General features: G+C 36.3%; 1 protein-coding gene across 4 annotated transcripts in view; it reads left to right on the top strand.

The window, feature by feature from the left end:
• The first annotated feature begins 1062 nt into the window (after positions 1-1062).
• Positions 1063-19840, top strand: part of TMEM196 (transmembrane protein 196) — a 54121-nt gene continuing 35343 nt past the window's right edge. Inside the window, exon 1 of one of the 4 annotated variants that reach the window (XM_009452735.5) lies at positions 1063-2373. In XM_009452735.5, coding sequence (XP_009451010.1) covers positions 2209-2373 — 165 coding nt within the window. In that variant the 5' untranslated portion in view covers positions 1063-2208. The remainder of the gene's footprint in view (positions 2374-19840) is intronic. The other 3 variants (XM_009452736.5, XM_001151953.7, XM_009452737.5) reach the window with 3 other exon arrangements.

The following is a 19840-nucleotide window of genomic DNA, read 5'->3' as shown; positions in this document are numbered from 1 at the left end:
ATTATTTATGCATATAAATTGGATCATTTAGATGACTTCTGTATTATTTAAATTAAATAAACTTTACATCATTAAAGCCATACACTAATGAGGTACTTTAGCATGTCTTTGAGGATTTAAAAGTATAGAAATGAATCCACTAATTATCATTCAGTACCAATGTTTATTTGTACTCCAAATATCACAATAACTGAAGCTCTTGAAGGCCTAACAAATTGTAACTCTTCTTCCTTACATTTGTTTTATTTTTAAGAGAAAAGGACTCAAATTTTTAAATTATAGAATATAAACATATGAAAAAAATTATAGTGTAGAATTGAGTTTAAACTCTAAAAGAAGCCCTTAATCAAATTTAAGAAAACTGAAACTGGCATTTATGTTACAGAACTTATGCTACAGGTCACCGAGCTTTTATGTTCTCATCATGGGAGCTTTAAGAAGCCTCTAATAGAGGCGCCTGCACTGCACTGATCTGCATGTGTATAGAAGTCCACATGCCCTAGTCTTGTGTTATTGTACCCTAACCTCATCTTCCTTTGTTCTATTTTCCTTCAGTCCATGTCGAACTGGAGAACCCAGTTTTTGAGAAAGATGACCCACACCCAAAACCCTCTCTTTATCCCACTTCCTAGATCTCCTTGATAGAATACCTTGAGACTTTTCATAAAACTAGAGTAATGAAAATGGGGTCTAAACACAGCGATCCCTAGACATCTAGAGTCTCATAGGCATCAAAAGACAATGCAAAAATATCCCAGGCCAAGCTGGACTGGCCCCTGCCCTAAAGATTCTGATGAAAGTAGACTGTCAAAAATAATTGTGCATTAAGCCAGACGTGTTTTTTTTTTTTAAATAATGCCTGTTCTAATGCATACACATCTCTTGAATTTGGTTGAGAATATATAATCCCAGCTCAGTTGGGTCTAGCTATGCATCCCAGAACGTGTGGTCACGCTCCTAGGGGAAAGCAAGGGTCTGTGGCTGGAGAGGAACAAAATCACCGTGGAGGTGTGGCCCCCATCAACTGCTTCTTCGCCCTACGACACGGAAGGTGACAGGCTATGATAGCCGGGAGTGGACATTCCTTGTAAGCAGGCTTGAATCTAGCTCTCCTAGACAGGGGAGTTCCTTGGTGAGGGGCCTTGAGAGTCCTAGTGACATTAGGAGTCTGGCTTTTTCCACCCCCCTGGGGTTTCCGTCTTTCTTTGCTCACTGCTCCCCCTACCCCGCGTACAAGCTAAAGAAAGTTTTTCTCAGAATGAGCCCGCGTTGACGTAGGCATCGCCTCCCCTCTCCGCTGGATAGAAGCCCAGAAAGGAGCCACGGGGAGAAGCGGAGGTAGGGGTCGCCTGGATTTCTGTTGCTGCGGTCCGGGGGCGGGGCGGATCAAAGGCCAGCCAAGAGTATTGGTCCTGGATCTACAAATACATTAGGCTTTTTCCTCCTCCGTCAACCTCCTAAACCCCAATGAGGTCATAGCAATGAAAGAGAATCAGCTCGAGAGAAAGGGGGAGGAAGAGGACGACGACGAGGGAGAAGAAACCCAGACGGAAAGAGGCCATCAGACAAGGTCGCTTTTTCTGGCGACATAGCAACTGCAAGGAGCGTGGTGCTGAATATCATCCGCCCGCTCCGCCTGGGGACCCAGAGACTTGCAGAAGCACTTCGCATTGCCACGAAAACAAAGGAGAGGTGACGAACGGGAAAGGGAGAGAGAAACTCGGAGCGGTTCCCTTTGGATCTCCGGGAAGCAAAGCTCCTCTCCTCGGCAATAAAACAGAAGGGACCGTGTGAAAGCGTCTAGTAGGCTGAGGAGGGCGCGGGTTTCCCTGCGGAGATTTGGGACGCGGCAGAACTCTGGACAGCGCCTGGGGAGCAAGGCTCGGAGCTCCCTGGGCTCCTCCAGGTTTCCGGCTGTTTAAAAGCCCTGGTACCGGTGTGCAGTCTTCGCACCACCGAACCCAGGAAGATCCTTCTACGATCCCTATCTGAACGTTCCGGGGGGTGGAGCAGCTCCCTTGCCTCTGGCCCAGCTAGGGAAGGTCTTCGTTTCTGGAAATCCAGCCCTTGTGGATAATGTCTCGCTCTTGAAGAAAGAAAAGTTTTGGGATCTGGTAGGGGGTGGAAGGGGTAAGGAGGATAGTGGAAGAAAAAAAGGTAGATGGTTGATTTCCCTCTCTGATCTGGAAGGAAGATGACCGAGGAAGGATGTGCACCAGCGGTCAGATTATTGGGAGCCTCTTGGTGCTCTCCGTGCTGGAGATAGGGCTGGGGGTGTCCAGCGTGGCCGTGGGGGCGGTCAGCTTCAGCCTGGCCCTCCGAGAGCACAAGCCGCAGCTCGGAGACTCGTCCCCGGTATGGAGCGGGGTGTGTGTACGTTGAGCCATTTCACTCTCTCTTTACCTCTTTACGGTGATGGTCAGGGTGCGCGCATTAGTCACTCCCTCCCTGGGAAACAAAATCATAAATCTCTGGCTTGCATGTAGGTTCATGCTGACAAGCTATGCTTCTTTATATTGTCCTTTATTCGTTTTCTGTTTTGTTTTGTTTTGTTTTGTTTCTTACTTGGGCTTAAGACCAAATTAAATGGCTTTGTTTAAAGGTGGGGGTGGGGGGTTAGTTTCCACTGGCTGATTCTACAAAAGGCTGCTTTGCCCAGTGGTGCTGTTTGGGAGGCGGGGGGAGGGGGGTGTCACACCTGTCAAGGGCAGGCTTACTTAATCTTTTGTTCCTTCTACAAGGAAAATCAAAATAAGAGTGTTCCATCATTTTTTTGTATCAGGGAACAAGCAGGGATAGTTATGCATTTATCCCTGGGCAATAATGCCCAGGGTACACCAGAGGCAACACCAATAACAAAAAGAGAAATGTGGTGTGAGTGTGAAAGGAAGTTTGTGGGTGCATTTCATTCCAGAAAACATTGCTGTTAATTTTCCTTTGCTACATTTCTGATATTTCACCTCTGAAAACGCTTTTGTAAGTTCTAGACAGTAAGTTAGAAAAACATCAGATGGTAAGACGTGTATTAACATTCTAAATGGAGAATAATTCTGCTTACAGAGTACCTAACTGCTCAGAGAAACTGTCATAGTTATCTCTAGGTCAGATGTCAGACTCAACAAGCTTCTTTTTTAATAGGATGAATCTCCAAGAAAGCCTTAGAGACCCATTTCTTCCACCAAGATTCAATAAAATAACTCAGCACCATTCCTGATGTGAATCTAATTGTGAAAACCAGTTTTTTCCTTCCTTCAAGCTACATATGTGTCATATACTTCTGGATGTCTAGCTTGATCCTACTTTTCAAGATAATTCAATAGAAAGTATTCTGTCACTGATAATCTGTAGCCTGTTTAACCATCATGGCTTAATCACTTGAGCTTTAAGTCACTAAAAGAAAATGATTATTATGGAGTTCAAGAAAAATTATTCAAAAGTAATTCATCTTTGAAAGATGCTGTAACTTTTTTTTGAAACTGGCAAAATTTTGCTTTGGATAATTAGTTTTTATCTATTTTTTCAGGTGAGATAAATGTTTTTAAATTGCAGAACTACAAAAAAGAAAAATAGTGTTCAATCCTAACATTGAATTCATCCAAGAATCCTTACTTTGAATTCAATAATAAGTTACTATCAGCCTCCAAATAATTATCTTGTTCTTTGTCATGTAATTTTTGTCAGTGTATATATTAAATTTGAGTTTGAAAGGATAAAGATATCTTAAATCTGATAATTGTTCATTTTATATGTGGCAGTAATTATTTGGAGAGTTGTAGTTATTGTTCTTGTTTTTGTTGTTATCATATAAACAGAAATAACGCTTTAAAACTTCATTGAACAACTGTCAAAATGAAGTGTAATGTCAACATTTAGGGAAAGAGGGAGAAAAGGTGATCTTATGATTTCTTAAAGGGAAGAAGCCTTAAATACTCTACAGCTCAATCCCCCCCCCCCGCGAAATTCAACAAATTGAGTCAATTAAGTTAGGTTTTCCCTAGATAATATCAAAGTATTCAGTTTATCTTTGAGAATTAAAAAATGGTTATGTTAGCTTAGTATCATGTAAGAAAAAATGATTAAATATTTTTTCTTTTTCTCAGACTATTTACTATTATCTAGATGTGTATGTATAGAAAATGAAAATTTTGAATCACCTCATGGAAAAGCAAATAAGTCAGACATATCTACATAGTCACTATAAGAAAGAATTATTTCCTTTTTTAACTGGTTGTTTAGAGTGAGCAAAATTCATTTGGGTTTCTAGAACAATAGTTTTGAATTCTATGGTCTGATTCAGTAAAATCAAACAATACATCTGACTGAATGAATGGGTTTGACACCAGAATGCCCAAACAGTTGCTCACTGTTACAAACCCATTTAAAAAGTGAAATTTGTGAAGAAACAAATACCCAGTTGGGATCATTGTGTTTATTGAGTGACAGACTGGCTAAGTAGTTTCTAAATTATTTTGGGGAAGTCATTTATGGTACAGTCTCACCTACCTCAGTTTCTTCAATGATGAATTTATGTAGCCAATATTCGTAGAGAGCTTAGCATGTGAAAGGCATTTTACCATTTACTACCAATACTATAAAGATGAATCAGAGCACTGTCTTAAAAAAACTACTCCATAGTGGAGGAAACAAAATGGTACATTACTAACCTTGCCAGCAATGAGAAATTAGAATGCGACTTCAGAGAGATACAGAGGCAAAAAAGGGGGAGAAAGATTGGGATGGTCAATGAAATATCCGTGAAAGAAGTATTATTTTATTCTTGATCTTGGAAGTTTATCAGGACTTAGAATCAATGTACTGCAGTGTTAACTAATGCTTCGCAGTGTAAGATCTGAAGCCATACTACCTGGTTGCAAATCCCAGATCTACCACTTACTTAGCTGGGTGACTAGCCCAAGTTTCCTTATCTATAAAATGGGGTCATTAAAAGGAACAAATTAAACACAGCTGGCCCTCCCTATTCATAGGGGATTGGTTCCAGGGCGCTCCTGCTTACCAAAATCTGAGGATGCTGATGTCCCTTATGTAAAATAGTGCAGTATTTGCAATAACCTAGGCACATCTTCCAATATACCTTACATCATCTCTAGATTACTTACAATACCTAAAATAATGTAAATGCTATGTAAATAGTTGTTATACTGTATTTCCTTTGTATTATTATTGTTGTTGTATTGTTTTTTTTCCCAAATATTTTCAGTCAGAGGTTGGTTTGTATTCATGGATGCAGGACTTGGGAATATAAAGGGCTGATTGTAATGTTCTTAGTAAATTGAATGGACTGTAGTAAGCACTGAATAAATATGAGCAGCTAATACCGAGTGCACAGACTGGCAGTGGAGGGCGTGAGAAGAGAGAGTCTTTCAGTCAGCATAGATGAAGGCAAAAAACTGGGACAGGTTGGGTTGTGGTCCAGGAAGAGTAGGCTCTTCTATTTTTCTGGGGCTTAGGTGTGTAAGAGGAAGATAAGGATAGAAAAAATGATTGGGGCCAGACCATAGGAGACTGTGTGCCAGTTTGAGGTGACAGAATTACTTTCTCATATTTCGAATAATAATAATAATACCCATTCTTACTTCCCCTTCCCAAAGTGATACTAAGGAAATGCAGAAGAAAGCTAGATAGAAAATTATTCATCTCTTTGCTAAATTATGAAATAAAAATCTGGATTATTTATAAATGCCAAATAAGATTTTATAATAATTAACCTGTCACAATACATGTAGTCTACAATCAAACTACATTTTGATTAGTGCTGTAAAACTCCTTTCAACACATTAATATCATTACTATAAGATTGCTGAATTAAATTTAAAAGTCAGTGGAAGTAAAAGCTGTACTATAAAAGGATTATTTTTATATAGAGAGACCCTAAAATCATAAGCTTTTTATCTAGGACAAGTGCATTAAGGTTTTAAGCAACTGCTGCATTTTGATTTTTTGGCCCCAAATATGGAAATACAAAAACCTGAAAGATGGCTTAAAAATAAAGATAAGGGCTTAAAATGTATGAGAAGGATGCTTACACAGATTATTTCCAGGCACTATTTCATCTGATTAATCAGGCAGGGATGCTTCCTGTGATAAGTTTTTAAATATGGGCAATTAGAAGGAAAAATCAGTTAACTATAATTTCATAGAGAAAGAAAGCTATAGGTGTCATTATAGCATTTTTGTTTCTTCTTGATTCTTTGTTATAGCTGATATGGTAATCTACAATGAAAGCACAAAATCAGAGGCATAACTGTTAGATAACAATTAATAACTATTGAGTAAAATGCCTTGGAAAAGATATAGTCATGTGAATTATAACTGATGTATCAGATTTATAGACAGGAAGTAAAATGGACAGAGCTCTGTTTCCAAGTTGCTGCGTGAAAGTCACTCTTCTCAGCCTCCAGTGCATCATCTATAATGGGAATGGACTAGGTTTAGTAGCACACAGATTTATAAATCCCTGAGAATTTTATTGCTGTAGGTTGAGATTTGGAAATCTAAAGATTCAAATGATGGTATCCAGAACAAAATATGACGCTAAGTTGTATTTTATATATATTATGCTAAAATTCCATCCATCTATTAACATATCTGATAATATCCTGTAAAACTTAATTTATTAAACAAACTTTTCTAAGCCTAGTTCTCCCACATGTAAACCACGAGGTAGTATTTTTAAATATTTAAAAGTTTTCTTATCTAAATCATTTAATGTTTACAGGTTTTATTGCTTATTTTTCTGGAGCATATTTGATCTATATATTATATCTTTATCTGCTTAATAAATCTGATGTTTTGCTTCAGCGAAATTTACAGCATAGCCAACACACATACCTTTTATGTAGACTCTTGGTTTACCATGGCAACAACTCAGCCAATTGTAGGATTTTGTTGAAATTCACCTCTGTGCATTCTGATCTATATTACAGCAATCCAAATGAGATGCTGTATATAAATCATAGCTGCTCCAAAGTATTATTTTTAATATTTAAGCTTTTAAAATATATATAATAAAAAAGAAATAAAATAAAGTGAAAGAAACCTCTCAGTTACTGCAAATGTACACAATTTGAAACTAGTGTGTCTCTAACCAGGTAATACATCATTTTTTCTCCCACATCAAGTACTTAACATAAGGGATTCATATCCTTTAGCATAAGATGAAAATGCTGCTCCTATCCCCCCAAAAAATTACAAACGTATTTTTATGGCCCATTTTAAAATTAACTGAAATTATACAAGTAATTTAAAAATACGTTCAAAATGTTGTTCAAAGTTATAACTAAAGTCCTTTTCCCTACTCCCTCATCAAAATCAGGCACCATTATTTTATTATAGTTTCACAGACATTTCGCCATGTAGAAAAAATAGTTTTGTTCTGGGCATATAAACCAATTTTCATCAAATTTTTGCATATAATAAAGTCCACTAATGGATTCTGTAGAGCCCAGGTAAAGAATCTCTTTCTTATATGATTCATACTCTCATTTTCAAATGCTACTGATTATCCACTGGGCATAAGCAGTTGGATGATTGACAATCAGATAAGTTAGGCAAGCCAAACTACTGGGAAATATAGTTATTATTCAGGGGGCCATACCATGCGTCAAAAGAGATGTAAATATGTGTTTATTTCTGGTGTAAATTGATAGTGGTATAATAGAAAATTTGGTGAGTTTTGTCACATTTTTATTTATTTCATGAATTTCTTAGTCTAGATTCTGTTCACATGTAAATCGCACATACTGGAATTTCTATCCAAAGTCCATGACAAAATCTGCTTTGAGATTTTTGTTCTTATTCAAGGGTATAACTGGTCTTGAAGTCTTTGTCCTAGAAACATTAAGAGATAACTAATAATATTTGCATCAGTCACCTACTAATTGACAGTTTGCTTGATAGAAACATCTGAATAAATTCAAAACTTTTAATTTGGACATTTTTGCCTAAAATATATCTTAGTTGGGTCTCTGTATTGCCTTAATTATGAGCCAGATTATCCAATGTGTACTTTGAATAGAACCAAACTATCTAACTTTTTTGTATATTCATTTGGTTTTCATGCAACAATTAATCATATTGGTAGATTAATCCACCCTGAAATATCTCTCCTTGGCTTCAATAAAAGCTATAATAGATTTTGATGTGTGTGTGTGTGTATGCACTTGCATACACACACACACACGCAAACCAAAGGTGACCAAAGGTGAGAGAAACTGCAACAGTTTTTGGGTCTGAACCATCATTTTACTTATGAAGTGAACCAAATTTCATTTCATTACTGCATTAAAAAAGTTATACATATATGTATATATGATCCTATATTTATCATATATAATATATATGATCCCATATATATTTTATATATATATACACACACACATGAGATCCTATTCACGCAAATGGAACTTCTGTACCTAAATAACTAGGTCCAGCATTGGTCTAAATATTTAAATTTGTCTTAGTAATCTAGAGAAATTTTCTTGCAGCCACTCTACAGATAGATGTTTCAACATGCGAAATGGACAATGCCTTGATAATTAGATTCTCATTGAGCATATTTCTAGAAAAGAGAAAGAGAGAAGAAACTGTGTGACTACTTTCCCCCGTAATGTACAAAGCCATGCAGTCCTTATAACTGCAGATCTAATCTATATATACTTCATTAAAATTAAATGACAATCAGATTAGATTTATACATCTCACTCAATATAACGGTGCCAGTGGAAAAGTTTTATTTCGTCACCAAATCACAGTCTCATTATTCCTAAAAGGAGGAAAATATTAGTACCTATTTCATGGAGTTCTTGTGAATCTCAGAAAACAATGTTTCTAAAGCTGCTAGTTCTGGGCCTGGCATAGAGTAAGAGATCAGTGAGCATCAGCTGCTGCTTTCTCTCTGCTGGCCTGTGCTGCTCCTTGCCTGCCTGGGACCTAGAGTCCACTAGTGATGCTCTGGCTCTCAATATTTCTCCCACACCTTTCCTTAACCCTAGTTTGACCCATTCTTTCTGTTTTCGTTGTTCCTGAATAGTATGTATCTAGTTAGGTTTTGATTTAATTAGGATATTTACATTAGCAACTATGAAAATGTACCAAAATATCTATATTAGAAAAGTTTTGTAAATATTTAGTCTAAAACTGAATGAGGAAACATAAAACACCTCTTCTTTTGTTTTTCTTTTGGAGTGAGAGAGGGTGGTAGAAACTCTATCATAAAGCTATTTGGTAATCAGATTAACAAGATAATTATATAAATTAGGCAAATCGAATAGTGTGAATATGGTGACCATTATTTATGCCATAAAACAAAGTATTCAAAAAACATTTAGAACTATGTAAATACTTGTTGAAAAGTGAAAGTACAAATTAACACACCTAATAAAGATACTTAATATCTTAGAAACTTGAACTGCCTGAATAGTAGCTTCACAAGCCATGTTTATTACATGATGTATTATTCACAGATACCTCAATTAAATACCTAGATTTCAATAATGACTATTATAACCTTAACTGGTGTCCATGATTTATTAGTACCAATAGTAAAACTCCCAAGAAGCAACTCTAAGTTCCATTAGTTCGTAATCTATTGTTAAATATTGAATAAAACCATGTGGTCAAGGCAAAAAGAAAATATTAATGGTTAAATAAATAGATCAACTTGGGAGATAGAGTGCCCTGATCTATTTACCCTATAGAAATAATTCTAGACATGATTTATTAATAGTTAACTAATGTCCAGATGCTTCCATATGTATTATTATTTCTAATTTTAACAACTTTATGAAAAATGTGGTATTTTATAAAGTTTAAGTAGAAAAAGGAACTTACCTAGGGTCCACTGTTATTTAATCAGCTTAGTCAGTACTTTAAGTCAGAGCAATATTGTTTCAAAGTCTGTACATTTTCTATTGTGTTGTGTGGAACTTTGGAAATTTTCATGAAAAAGTCTTTCGCTGAGGCCTGACCTCATTATTTGCTCCCCACCCTTGAATACATGGACCAGTCAGGATGTCTTAAAGGCTAAGTCCCAATCATTCTTTTTATCTATTTTCCAGAAGAGACTAGCACAGTCAATCAATCAGCAAGCACAACCCCCATGTTACCAGAATTTTGCATCTAAGATATTGGACCTAAATCGTTCCTGCCATTAAAGCTTAAGCCTTAGTGTTGAATTATGAATCTCAAACTATCCTTAAATATTATGAGGGCTGGTCAGTATAGCACATGACAACAAATTTAAACAGAGTTCATAATAAAAGGTATAAGCAAGAGATCACTTTCTCTTCATCTAAGCCTTGGAGACAGAATAGGTTTCCAGTGGGCAGAGGAGGAAAAGTGTGCAAAGCAAAACTATTAACATTTGTAAAGTCATGGAGAAGAGGTAAAGGCAATGAAATGGAGTCTTTGTGGGTCACTGAGGATATCAGCCTTGTTAGGGCAAGACATGTTCATGTAAAAACTGCAAAATGAAGATCTGCCTCAACTAAAAAAGATGGTACCAGTCTTGAAAAGGTCCTGAAAGAATGCCAAGACTGGTCTGCTCTTGATACCCTACTAGGCTTGGAGAGCTCTACAGGGCAGAACTTGACAATCGTGAGTTCAAGGCAGTTAAGCCCAGGCAATGCTGCTCAATTTCAAGGCAGAATGCCAGCTGGGTTCTGAGATGTACATCCTGGATCAAAAGAAAGACTTGAGGAAATTCTTGAAATTGAGGAAAATTAAATTTACCCTCACAAATCTAACCACATTTTCAAGTGTCATTCCTGTTGATGGTAGATTTTTAAACTTGTGAGTTTCTTATGTTCAGTGAATCTCACAGCTGGCTGGCATATAAAAATAGAAATTTGTGCATTTAATTGGAGATACTGGCATAATACAAAGAAGTGAGAATAGGTTTGGAAGCTATTAAGATCTGGGTTCGTATTCTACCTCTAGCACTTTTTAATTGTTTAGGCTTGAGTGAGTTACATTATCTCACTGAACAATCAGTTAATTCATCTGCAAAATAGAAATACTACCACTTATCTCATGGAGTTGTTCTAAAAATTAAATGTGATATTTATATTATTCAATATACACATTAGATATTGAAAAACCATGTCTGACTCACAACAATGGGATGCATACTTTTGTCATTTTTCTGGAAAATCTATAATCTGTGTGTGGTTTCTATTTGTCGTTTATAGACATATTTATTTTTATACATTTATGAAGAGGATCTTGCTGTAAGACCATTGATGAAATTGACCTTGGACTCTAGGCTTGCTAACATTTGGGTCATATACCCTCTCTTAGAAACTGTTTACTCTACATAACTGATTTTGTTCCTTAGTAATAGTTGTGATTTGGTGTGCGTGTTCCAGAGTCCCAGGAATAATTGTTTTAGATCAATGTTGGAATACCAAGGTATAATTTTTGTTTGTTCTACCAAACAGAGACATATGTTTGATTTTCTTGTTATATTTGGCAGGGTTTTTGGAATTCTTAGTTGCCTTCTTTTTAAATTTGTACCCTGCCAATTATTTTTCCATATGGATTATTCTGAGGAATTAAAATAATATCAATGATGTTGATAACAGCAATGGCAGCTTATGTTTATAATAAACCACATTGCCCAAGAAATCCAACTGCTTTCATTACACCATTTATCCCAGCAGATAAGTTTATTCACTTAAGGGATGAGAGACTAAAGGATTTAGGCTTTAGTGATTTAAGATCAGAAAGTGAAACCAGTAACAGAAGTAGGATAAAAATCAAAATCACCTAAAGAGAGAAATATGTGTAGGAGTCTGTGTGTGCACACCCAGGCACACAGAAGGTAAAAAGATAAGCAATTCCTAAGAAAAAGTTGGTAATTGTCATCGATATACAATTTAAGCTGCATTTAGGCTGCTATTACCCTGACTTGGGGGCAAGTTCCTAATGCCATGACCTTCTGTGCAGCTATGTTTGTTTCCATAACTGGCTAGCTTTCGGAAACCGCTATGCATGTTGGATGAACATTCATCTGTTGTGTTGGCAATTCTTGGGAAGAACATAACTTCCATTCTTTAATCCCCTAGGGTCACTGGCTATTTTCAAATATGTAAGAGCAGGTCACAAATCAGACTCAAAGCTGGCACAACTCAAGGGAGTAATTTTTTTTCTTTCTCCTTCACTAAATTCATCATCTACATTTTAAACCCTATTATAGTTTCCACATGTTTCAAGTTATGAGCTTTATATCTGAATGTTGTCCTAAGCTATAGCCAAGTACATTTTAGTCATACTTGATGTGAAAGAATCTTAAACATAAAATATAAGCAAAATGATGTAAATTGGAATAACCTACATTAATATAAAACTACTTTAAGTTACATAAATACACTTATTAAATTGTTATTATGAACTATATAATACAGAGTCGCACAAGTATATAAAAAGTTGAAGTTACTGCAGTAACTAGAATATTATTGATAACATTATCCATACTTTGATGCTTAATATTAATCACATTCCTTTTTACTTCCCTCTAGAAGTAATCACTATTATAATGGTTTCTATGAATTTAATTTTAAAATTTATTTATTTATTATATTTGACTAAGATAACACAAATTTGAACTCCAAAGAGAAACTCTTCTGGTTTTTTTACTACTATCTATGAGATGGGTTTTCTTTTGTTTTAAGAGCCTATGTGAATAATGACTATAACTAAGATTTATTTAGAAAAATGACATTTAAATATACTGCAAATTCAAAGTTCCCCTTATATAAAATTCACAAGTTTGGTTATGATTTTTCTGTCACTTTTGAAGCAGAAACAGCTCTAACACCTAAAAGCTTTATTTACTTAGCATGCTCAAAATATTCAAGAGATAATTTTTTAAAAAAGAAAAAAACGATCACAAAACAGAATTGGAACAGAACACAATGCATAATGCATTAAAAACAAGAAAGCTTCATTACATGAACAATGAGGGGGAGATGTGAAGAAATTGCATTCTGAGAATTAAGGCTGATCTGTTCTGTGCACTGAAAGATTTGGGTCCTGGGCCAGTTTGAAATTTCTGAGATTTTTTTGGACTTGGATTTCTTTAGAAGTGTGTGCATGCCTGTTAGCTACATGCTATGTCTGGTGATTTCTTCCGAAATTTATTCTTAAGTTCATCTTTCTTTCAGTTACTTTAGTCTCTGAAAAGGTTTCTGTCACTACCTGATGTGCATCTTCATTTAACACCATGAAGCTATTCTTTCTATCTCTCTCTTGAGTGCTTCTGGTTTAATTTCTGTTTGCTATAGCTGCATCTTATCTCACCTGGTCTGCTAAGCCACCAAGATGGCTGCCGTTAATGGAGGAACACCTTATCACATAAACGTGTCTGTTGTACATTTTATCACCTTGGGATTTTATTTTTCTATGAAGTTGATTACATGTGTGAGAGGTTATGTCTCTTTTGATAAAAGATCTACATTACCCTTTTCCAGTTAAACTGATGGTGAAATTTTCTGTAGTGGAAGAAACACGGTGTATGGAACTATATTCTTTACATTATTTCAGTCCTTCATTACAGTTTAAAAAATAAGAAATTAGTTTGAGCTTAAGGAAAAAAGAACATTGCATAATTAGCAGGGTTTTCCATCGACTAAGAAAAGAAAGAAATATAAATAGGAAGATGGAAAGTGGCTTCTTTTGAAGATGTACGCTATGCTAAAATTGCAGAACTGGGAAAGGGGAAAGCTGAAAGCCAAGACCACTGAGGAGGTCTGTAAGTCTAATAAAGGCAAGGAAGGCTCAGGGATCTGGATTGTGAGCCCAGGGAGTGCGACCTGCAGGGATTAGGCTTATGAAGATGGGGCCAAGTCAACGTTGAGGTCAACGGCAATAACACTTGATGGGCCTTAACTCTGTAGTCCACACTGGGTTGGGATGAGAAAAAAGAGGAAAAGACAGCGTGGTGTGGAAGAAAGCTCTGCGGGACTCCGGGAGCACAAGCTTCTGTTATGACTCTCATGAGCCACCCGCTTACTCTCCTCGGTTCTCTTTCTTGTTAGATTTAGTGAACAAATATTGATTCCACGGCTACTGTGTTTTATGTTGTGATTTTGTCCTGAGGGTCTAGCAGTAAATAAAATAACCATAATCCCTGATCTTCTGCTGCTTAATTAAAAAAGAAATATAGACAATGAGTAAATAATACACAAATTAAAATTAAAGATTGTGCTATGTTAAACAGGAAAATAGGCCGGGCGCAGTGGCTCACGCCTATAATCCCAGCATTTTGGGAGGCCGAGACAGGCAGATTGGTTGAGGTTGGGAGTTTGAGACCAGCCTGGCTGACATGATGAAACCTCGTCTCTATTAAAAATACAAAAATTAGCCAGGCGTGGTGGCATATGTCTGTAATCCCGGCTACTTGGGAGACTGAGGAAGGAGAATCGCTTGAACCCAGGAGGCAGAGGTTGCATTGAGCCAAGATCATGTCACTGCACTCCAGCCTGGGCAATAGAGTGAGACTTCATCTCAAAAAAAAAAAAAAAGGAAAATATATAGGCTTATGAAGAATATAAAATAACTTTCTTAACAGTGGGAAAATCAGGAAAGCATCTCTGAGGAAGCAATATTTTCTCAGGAATGATGAGGCGTTAGTCAGACATATAGAGGGAAGAGCATTGTTTCATGCAGAGGAATAGCGTGAGTAAAGACGCTGAGATAGGAAAGCTTTGGTGTGTTTCAGAAACTGAATGAAGTCCAGGGTGACCTGAGGGGGAGGAGGTAGAAGGCATTGAGTGAGATAGTGAGCCTAATAGGGGTAAAAATTAGAACTTTATATACGTGCCACAACATTTAGATTTTTCCCTAATTATAAAAGGATCTATGGAAAACTTTTGAGCAGGAAATGGACAAGATTATAAAGGTCATTCTGGTTTTCAGTTTAGAAAATATATTGATGTCACACAGGAATTCACAGGTGTAATTAGGAGGCTACTAAGATGTATGATACAATGGTTACTGCAAAGAAAGCAGAGGTGGTAAAAAATAGAAGCACGGATAGTTACTTGATAAGACCTTGTGTTTTGTGTTCAATTTTATGCCATTATAGAGGGGATGTATTAAGAATAATTACCAGATTTTGAGATCAAGCAAATGATAGAATCGAGTTTCTGTTTAATCTTTTGAGAAGTAGATAATTAGAAAAAAACTGTGTGCATGTGTGTGTGTGCCTGCGTGTGTGTGCGTGCATGTGTGTTTGTCTGGTGTAGGATGGGAGATCAAGAATCTGTTTGTGACCTGTGAACGTAGAGATGCTTGTGAGATCAATATAGAGAGATGCTGTGGACTGTTAGATAAATAGGTCTAGAGTTCAGAAGAAAGGGCTGTGCTAGAAATATCAGTGTGGGAGTAATTAGTAAATACAAAATATTTTTAAGGTCATATGTTTGGTTGACACCACCAAAATAAAGCTTTTAGTTACTGTAATATTTAGAGAATGGATAGAAATGAGGAACCAGAAAAAAGGTACTGAGAAGTTTGGCCAGAGAGATATGCTGAGGACCAGAAGAGTGGTGTAAGAAAAGACCGAAGGAGAGACTTCCTTGTAAAATGAAGGCTGAAACATGGCTGTCATTGTTTGCTTTTGCAAGAGTAGCTGAAGTAAGGTAATGGGAATATAGGCCAGGCCAATGTGTGCTGAAAATATAATGAGAATTAAGAATCTAGACATTGTAAACAAGAGGCTTAGTGGTGAAGGGAGATGGGTTCTGTGTAGAGATAGAGCAACAGACTTTGGAGTCAAGGAAGTTTTCTGTTTTTTAGGGGAGATTTTGGAACATGTTTACATGCCAATGTGAATAATGGGGTACAAAGGGAAAAAATAAATATGTAAAGAGAAAAAGTCTTTGAGTAGGTGAAGGGCAATTGGATTTAGAGCTAAAGGGGGAGTTTTTTTATTCATTCTCATCTTTGTCTGTTGTAAAAAAAGAGAGAGCAAGTCAAGTATGAGTGAAGATGCAGGCTAAAGTATGACTAAGTCAAGTATGAGTGAAGACGCACATTAAATGGCCAATGCAGATACGAGTCTTGGACATCTTCTGCTTTTTTATGTAGCCTGAGACTCTAGCAGTCAATAGCTGAGGGTAAAGAAGAGATAGAATTCTGAGTACGTGTGCACTGAAAGCATCATTAAAATGTTTTCTCTTCCTATTGGTTGAGAATTATAATTGAGTCATGCAATGAACCAGAGATTTAGAAATAATTTATTCTAAATTCATCATTTCACAAATAAGTAAACCTAAGCCCAGAGAATCAGCATAGCTGGCTAGCTGTAGAACTAGGACCAGAGTCCAAATCATCTGTTTTTTTTATTCAAACATTATTTCTACAGATGACTCAAAATATTAACTATCCTTAAAATAATCTTTCAACCAAAAGGAAAATGCAGTTATCTGGCCACTACCCAAAACTGAACAGGAATGATCCCAAATTATTAGCAGTGCTAAACCATAATGGAAATACAATTAGTATGCTAACAGATTTCAGAGGTTTCTACCTGTTTGGAAGTTTCAAAGCAATGGCTTTCTACACCAATTTTGGCATCTTTTCCATGGTGCTTTTCCAGACCAACTGAGAAATGGAAGCTAATTTTTAGAAGCTAATATTTTCCAAACCAACAAGAGCTATTGATCAATTTGGATAAGTAAGTGAATTGCCTTCAAGAAGGTTTTTTTAAAAACAGAGTCCAAAGCTCATTTATCAAGCAGTGAACATTCAAAACTTTGGACTGGAAATGTCAAAGTCATTAGGCTATTAACATTTGCTATCTGAGCATTTTCTTTTTAATTCAACTATATATGAATTAAAATTTATAAATTTACTACACCATTTGCCTGGAGTTCTTAGTAAAAAAAAAAGTATATATATAAAAATGGCTTCATTCAACACTATTTTAAAAGATAAATGCCTTTTAATCATCCTATATGTTTAAAAAGATAACCTTTTTAATGCTTTTATTTTTAACCATGGATAGAGTACAGCATATTTACTAGTGATGGAGTGGGCTGTTTTCCAATATGAAAGTAAGAAACTAAAATATCATTATAAAAGACAAGCAATATTAATTAATTTTATATGCCAATCACTTATAATTAAAGTAAAATATTTTCTCAAAGGATCAGTTACTTTGGAGTAAAAAAAAGGAGTAACTTTAACTCATGATTTTGCTAATGTCTTTTCAGCTCCAGCCAAGCTATCTCACTAAACCTCTTAGACACTCAGACCTTCAGAATAGTCTTTTAGAGGGGACATGAGGGTTTATAAAACACTAAGATGAAAGCATTGACTGGGCGTCATGGCTCATGCTTGTAATCCCAGCACTTGGGAGGCCAAGGCGGGTGGATCAATTGAGGTTAGGAAATCGAGACTAGCCTGGTCAAGTGACTAGGTTAGGAGTTCGAGACTAGCCTGGTCAAGTGAAACCCCATCTCAACTGGTGAAACCCCATCTCAACTAAAAATACAGAAAAAAAAAAAATAGCTGGGTGTGGTGACACACGCACCTATAGTCCCAGTTACTTGGGTGGCTGAGATGAGAGAATCGCTTGAACCTTGGAGGCGGAGGTTGCAGTGAGCCAAGATTGCGCCACTGCACTCCAGCCTGGGTGACAAAGTGAGACTTCATCTCAAAAAAAAAAAAAAAAAAAAGTATCTACTGCAATATAAGATGCAAGTTTTGGGGATATTACACTATAGGTTATCAGAAAACTTATGCAGGTAAAAAGCAAACTGCCTTTAGAGCTAATTTAGGAAAACATTGTATTTTCTGAGTGATAAGATATTTGGGAAGAAACTTGTCTTTTCTTGACATGTAGCCATTACTAGAACTGTGCATCAACTAGACTTGCATGGTAAAATGTAGTAGCCAATAGCGACATGTGGCTATTGAGCACTTGAAATGTGGCTAGTGTGAATTAAGATGTGCTTTACACTATTCACAATAACAAAGACATGGAATTAACCTAATTGCCCATCAGTGATAGACTGGATAAAGAAAATGCGGTTCATATATACGTGGGATACTATGCAGACATAAAAAGGAATAAGATCAGGTCTTTTGCAGGACATGGATGGAGCTGGGGGCCATTATCCTCAGCAAACTAACGCAGGAACAGAAAACCAAATACCACATGTTCTCACTTATAAGTGAGCTAATGTCTTTCAATAAGAACTTTTAATAAGAGCTCACTTTTAAAGTGAGCTAATAAGACATTAGCTCACTTATAAGAGAGCTAAATGATAAGAACATATGGACTCATAGAGGGGAACAACACACACTGGGGCCTTTCAGAGGGTGGACGATGGGAGGAGGGAGAGGATCAGGAAAAATAACTAATGAATCTAGGCTTAATACTTGGTTGAGGAAATAATTTATACCACAAACCACCATGCCACAAGTTTACCCATATAACAAACCTGCAGATGTACTCCTACACACGTAACTTTTAAAATAAAAGTTTAAAAAACAAAGATGTGCTACAGGTAAAAAATATATACTAGATTTCAAAGACTGAGTATGGAAAAAAGAATGTAAAATGTCTCAAGTCGTTTTATGTTGATTACACGGAAAAATGACAATACTTTTTATATATTAGATTAAATAAACTACATTGCTGAAATCCCCCTTTTGATCTTTTAATGTACTACTAAAAAGAATAGTGATATATGTGGTTTGCATTTGTGGTTTACATTAGATTTCTATTGCATAGCTTTTGTCTGAATACATTTTTTTTTTTTTTTTTGATCAAGAGAAATGAGTAGCTGGTCAGGAAACTTCATGCTTTTTTTTTTTTCTTAAATAGAGTCTCACTCTGCTGTCCAGGCTGGAGGCTGGAGTACAGTGGCACAATCTTGACTCACTGTAACCTCTGCCCACCAGGTTCAAGCGATTCTTGTGCCTCAGCCTCCTGAGTAGCTGGGATTACAGGCATATGCCAGCATGCCTGGTTAATTTTTATATTTTTAGTGGAGACAGGGTTTTGCCATGTGGGCCAGGCTGGTCTCAAACTACTGGCCGCAAGTGATCTGCCTGCCTCAGCCTCCCAAAGTGCTGGAATATAGGCGTGAGCCACCACACCTGGCCTCACATTTTGTTTTGCTAAGACATTAACAATAGATGAGGAAAGTCTTTAAGACAATTTGTGTTATTTTTTGGCATATTCATAAACTGGAAAGGCAGAATTGGCTTATTTGCCTTGTAGTGACACCAGAAACAGGTGTTACAGTACAGCATTTCTCAAAATGAACCCTTAAATTATTTGTACCCATGACACAATACTTTCAATCTTATTTTTTTACTAGTAAAATCAAAGTCTCTCTGTTACTTTTTATTAGTGGGATTTCAAGTATAGTATAATCTGGCAAGTACCAAAAGTGTTCCAGGAAAGGGAAGACTATTTCCCACTTCTCCCACTGAACTGAAATTCATTCACTCATCGATCTATTCATCACCAAATATTCACTGAAATTTTTGTATGTGCAGGTCTCATGTTAGTGATAAAGTTTTAATATATATTTTAATAGCAGTCGACCAGGAGGAGTTTAAAACCTTTTGCAATGACAGATATATAATTAATCATTACCAAAAAGTATAATCAGGGCATCAGTGTTAAAATATGCATTAAAACAATATTTTGTTAGATTTTGCCTAAGTAGAAAGGTTAAAGAAAGCATCACAAATAAAGTTAATAATTGCACTGAATCTTGATGTTCAAAAAGAAATTTTTCACATGGAAGGAGGAAGATAAACATTTATTAACACCTGCCATGTATCATAACCCAAGATTGAG

Source organism: Pan troglodytes, chromosome 6 (assembly GCF_028858775.2).
Source record: "Pan troglodytes isolate AG18354 chromosome 6, NHGRI_mPanTro3-v2.0_pri, whole genome shotgun sequence".
Lineage (NCBI taxonomy): Eukaryota > Metazoa > Chordata > Mammalia > Primates > Hominidae > Pan > Pan troglodytes.
The sequence above is the reverse complement of the archived record's forward strand: the minus strand, read 5'-3'. Positions and strand labels throughout refer to the sequence as shown.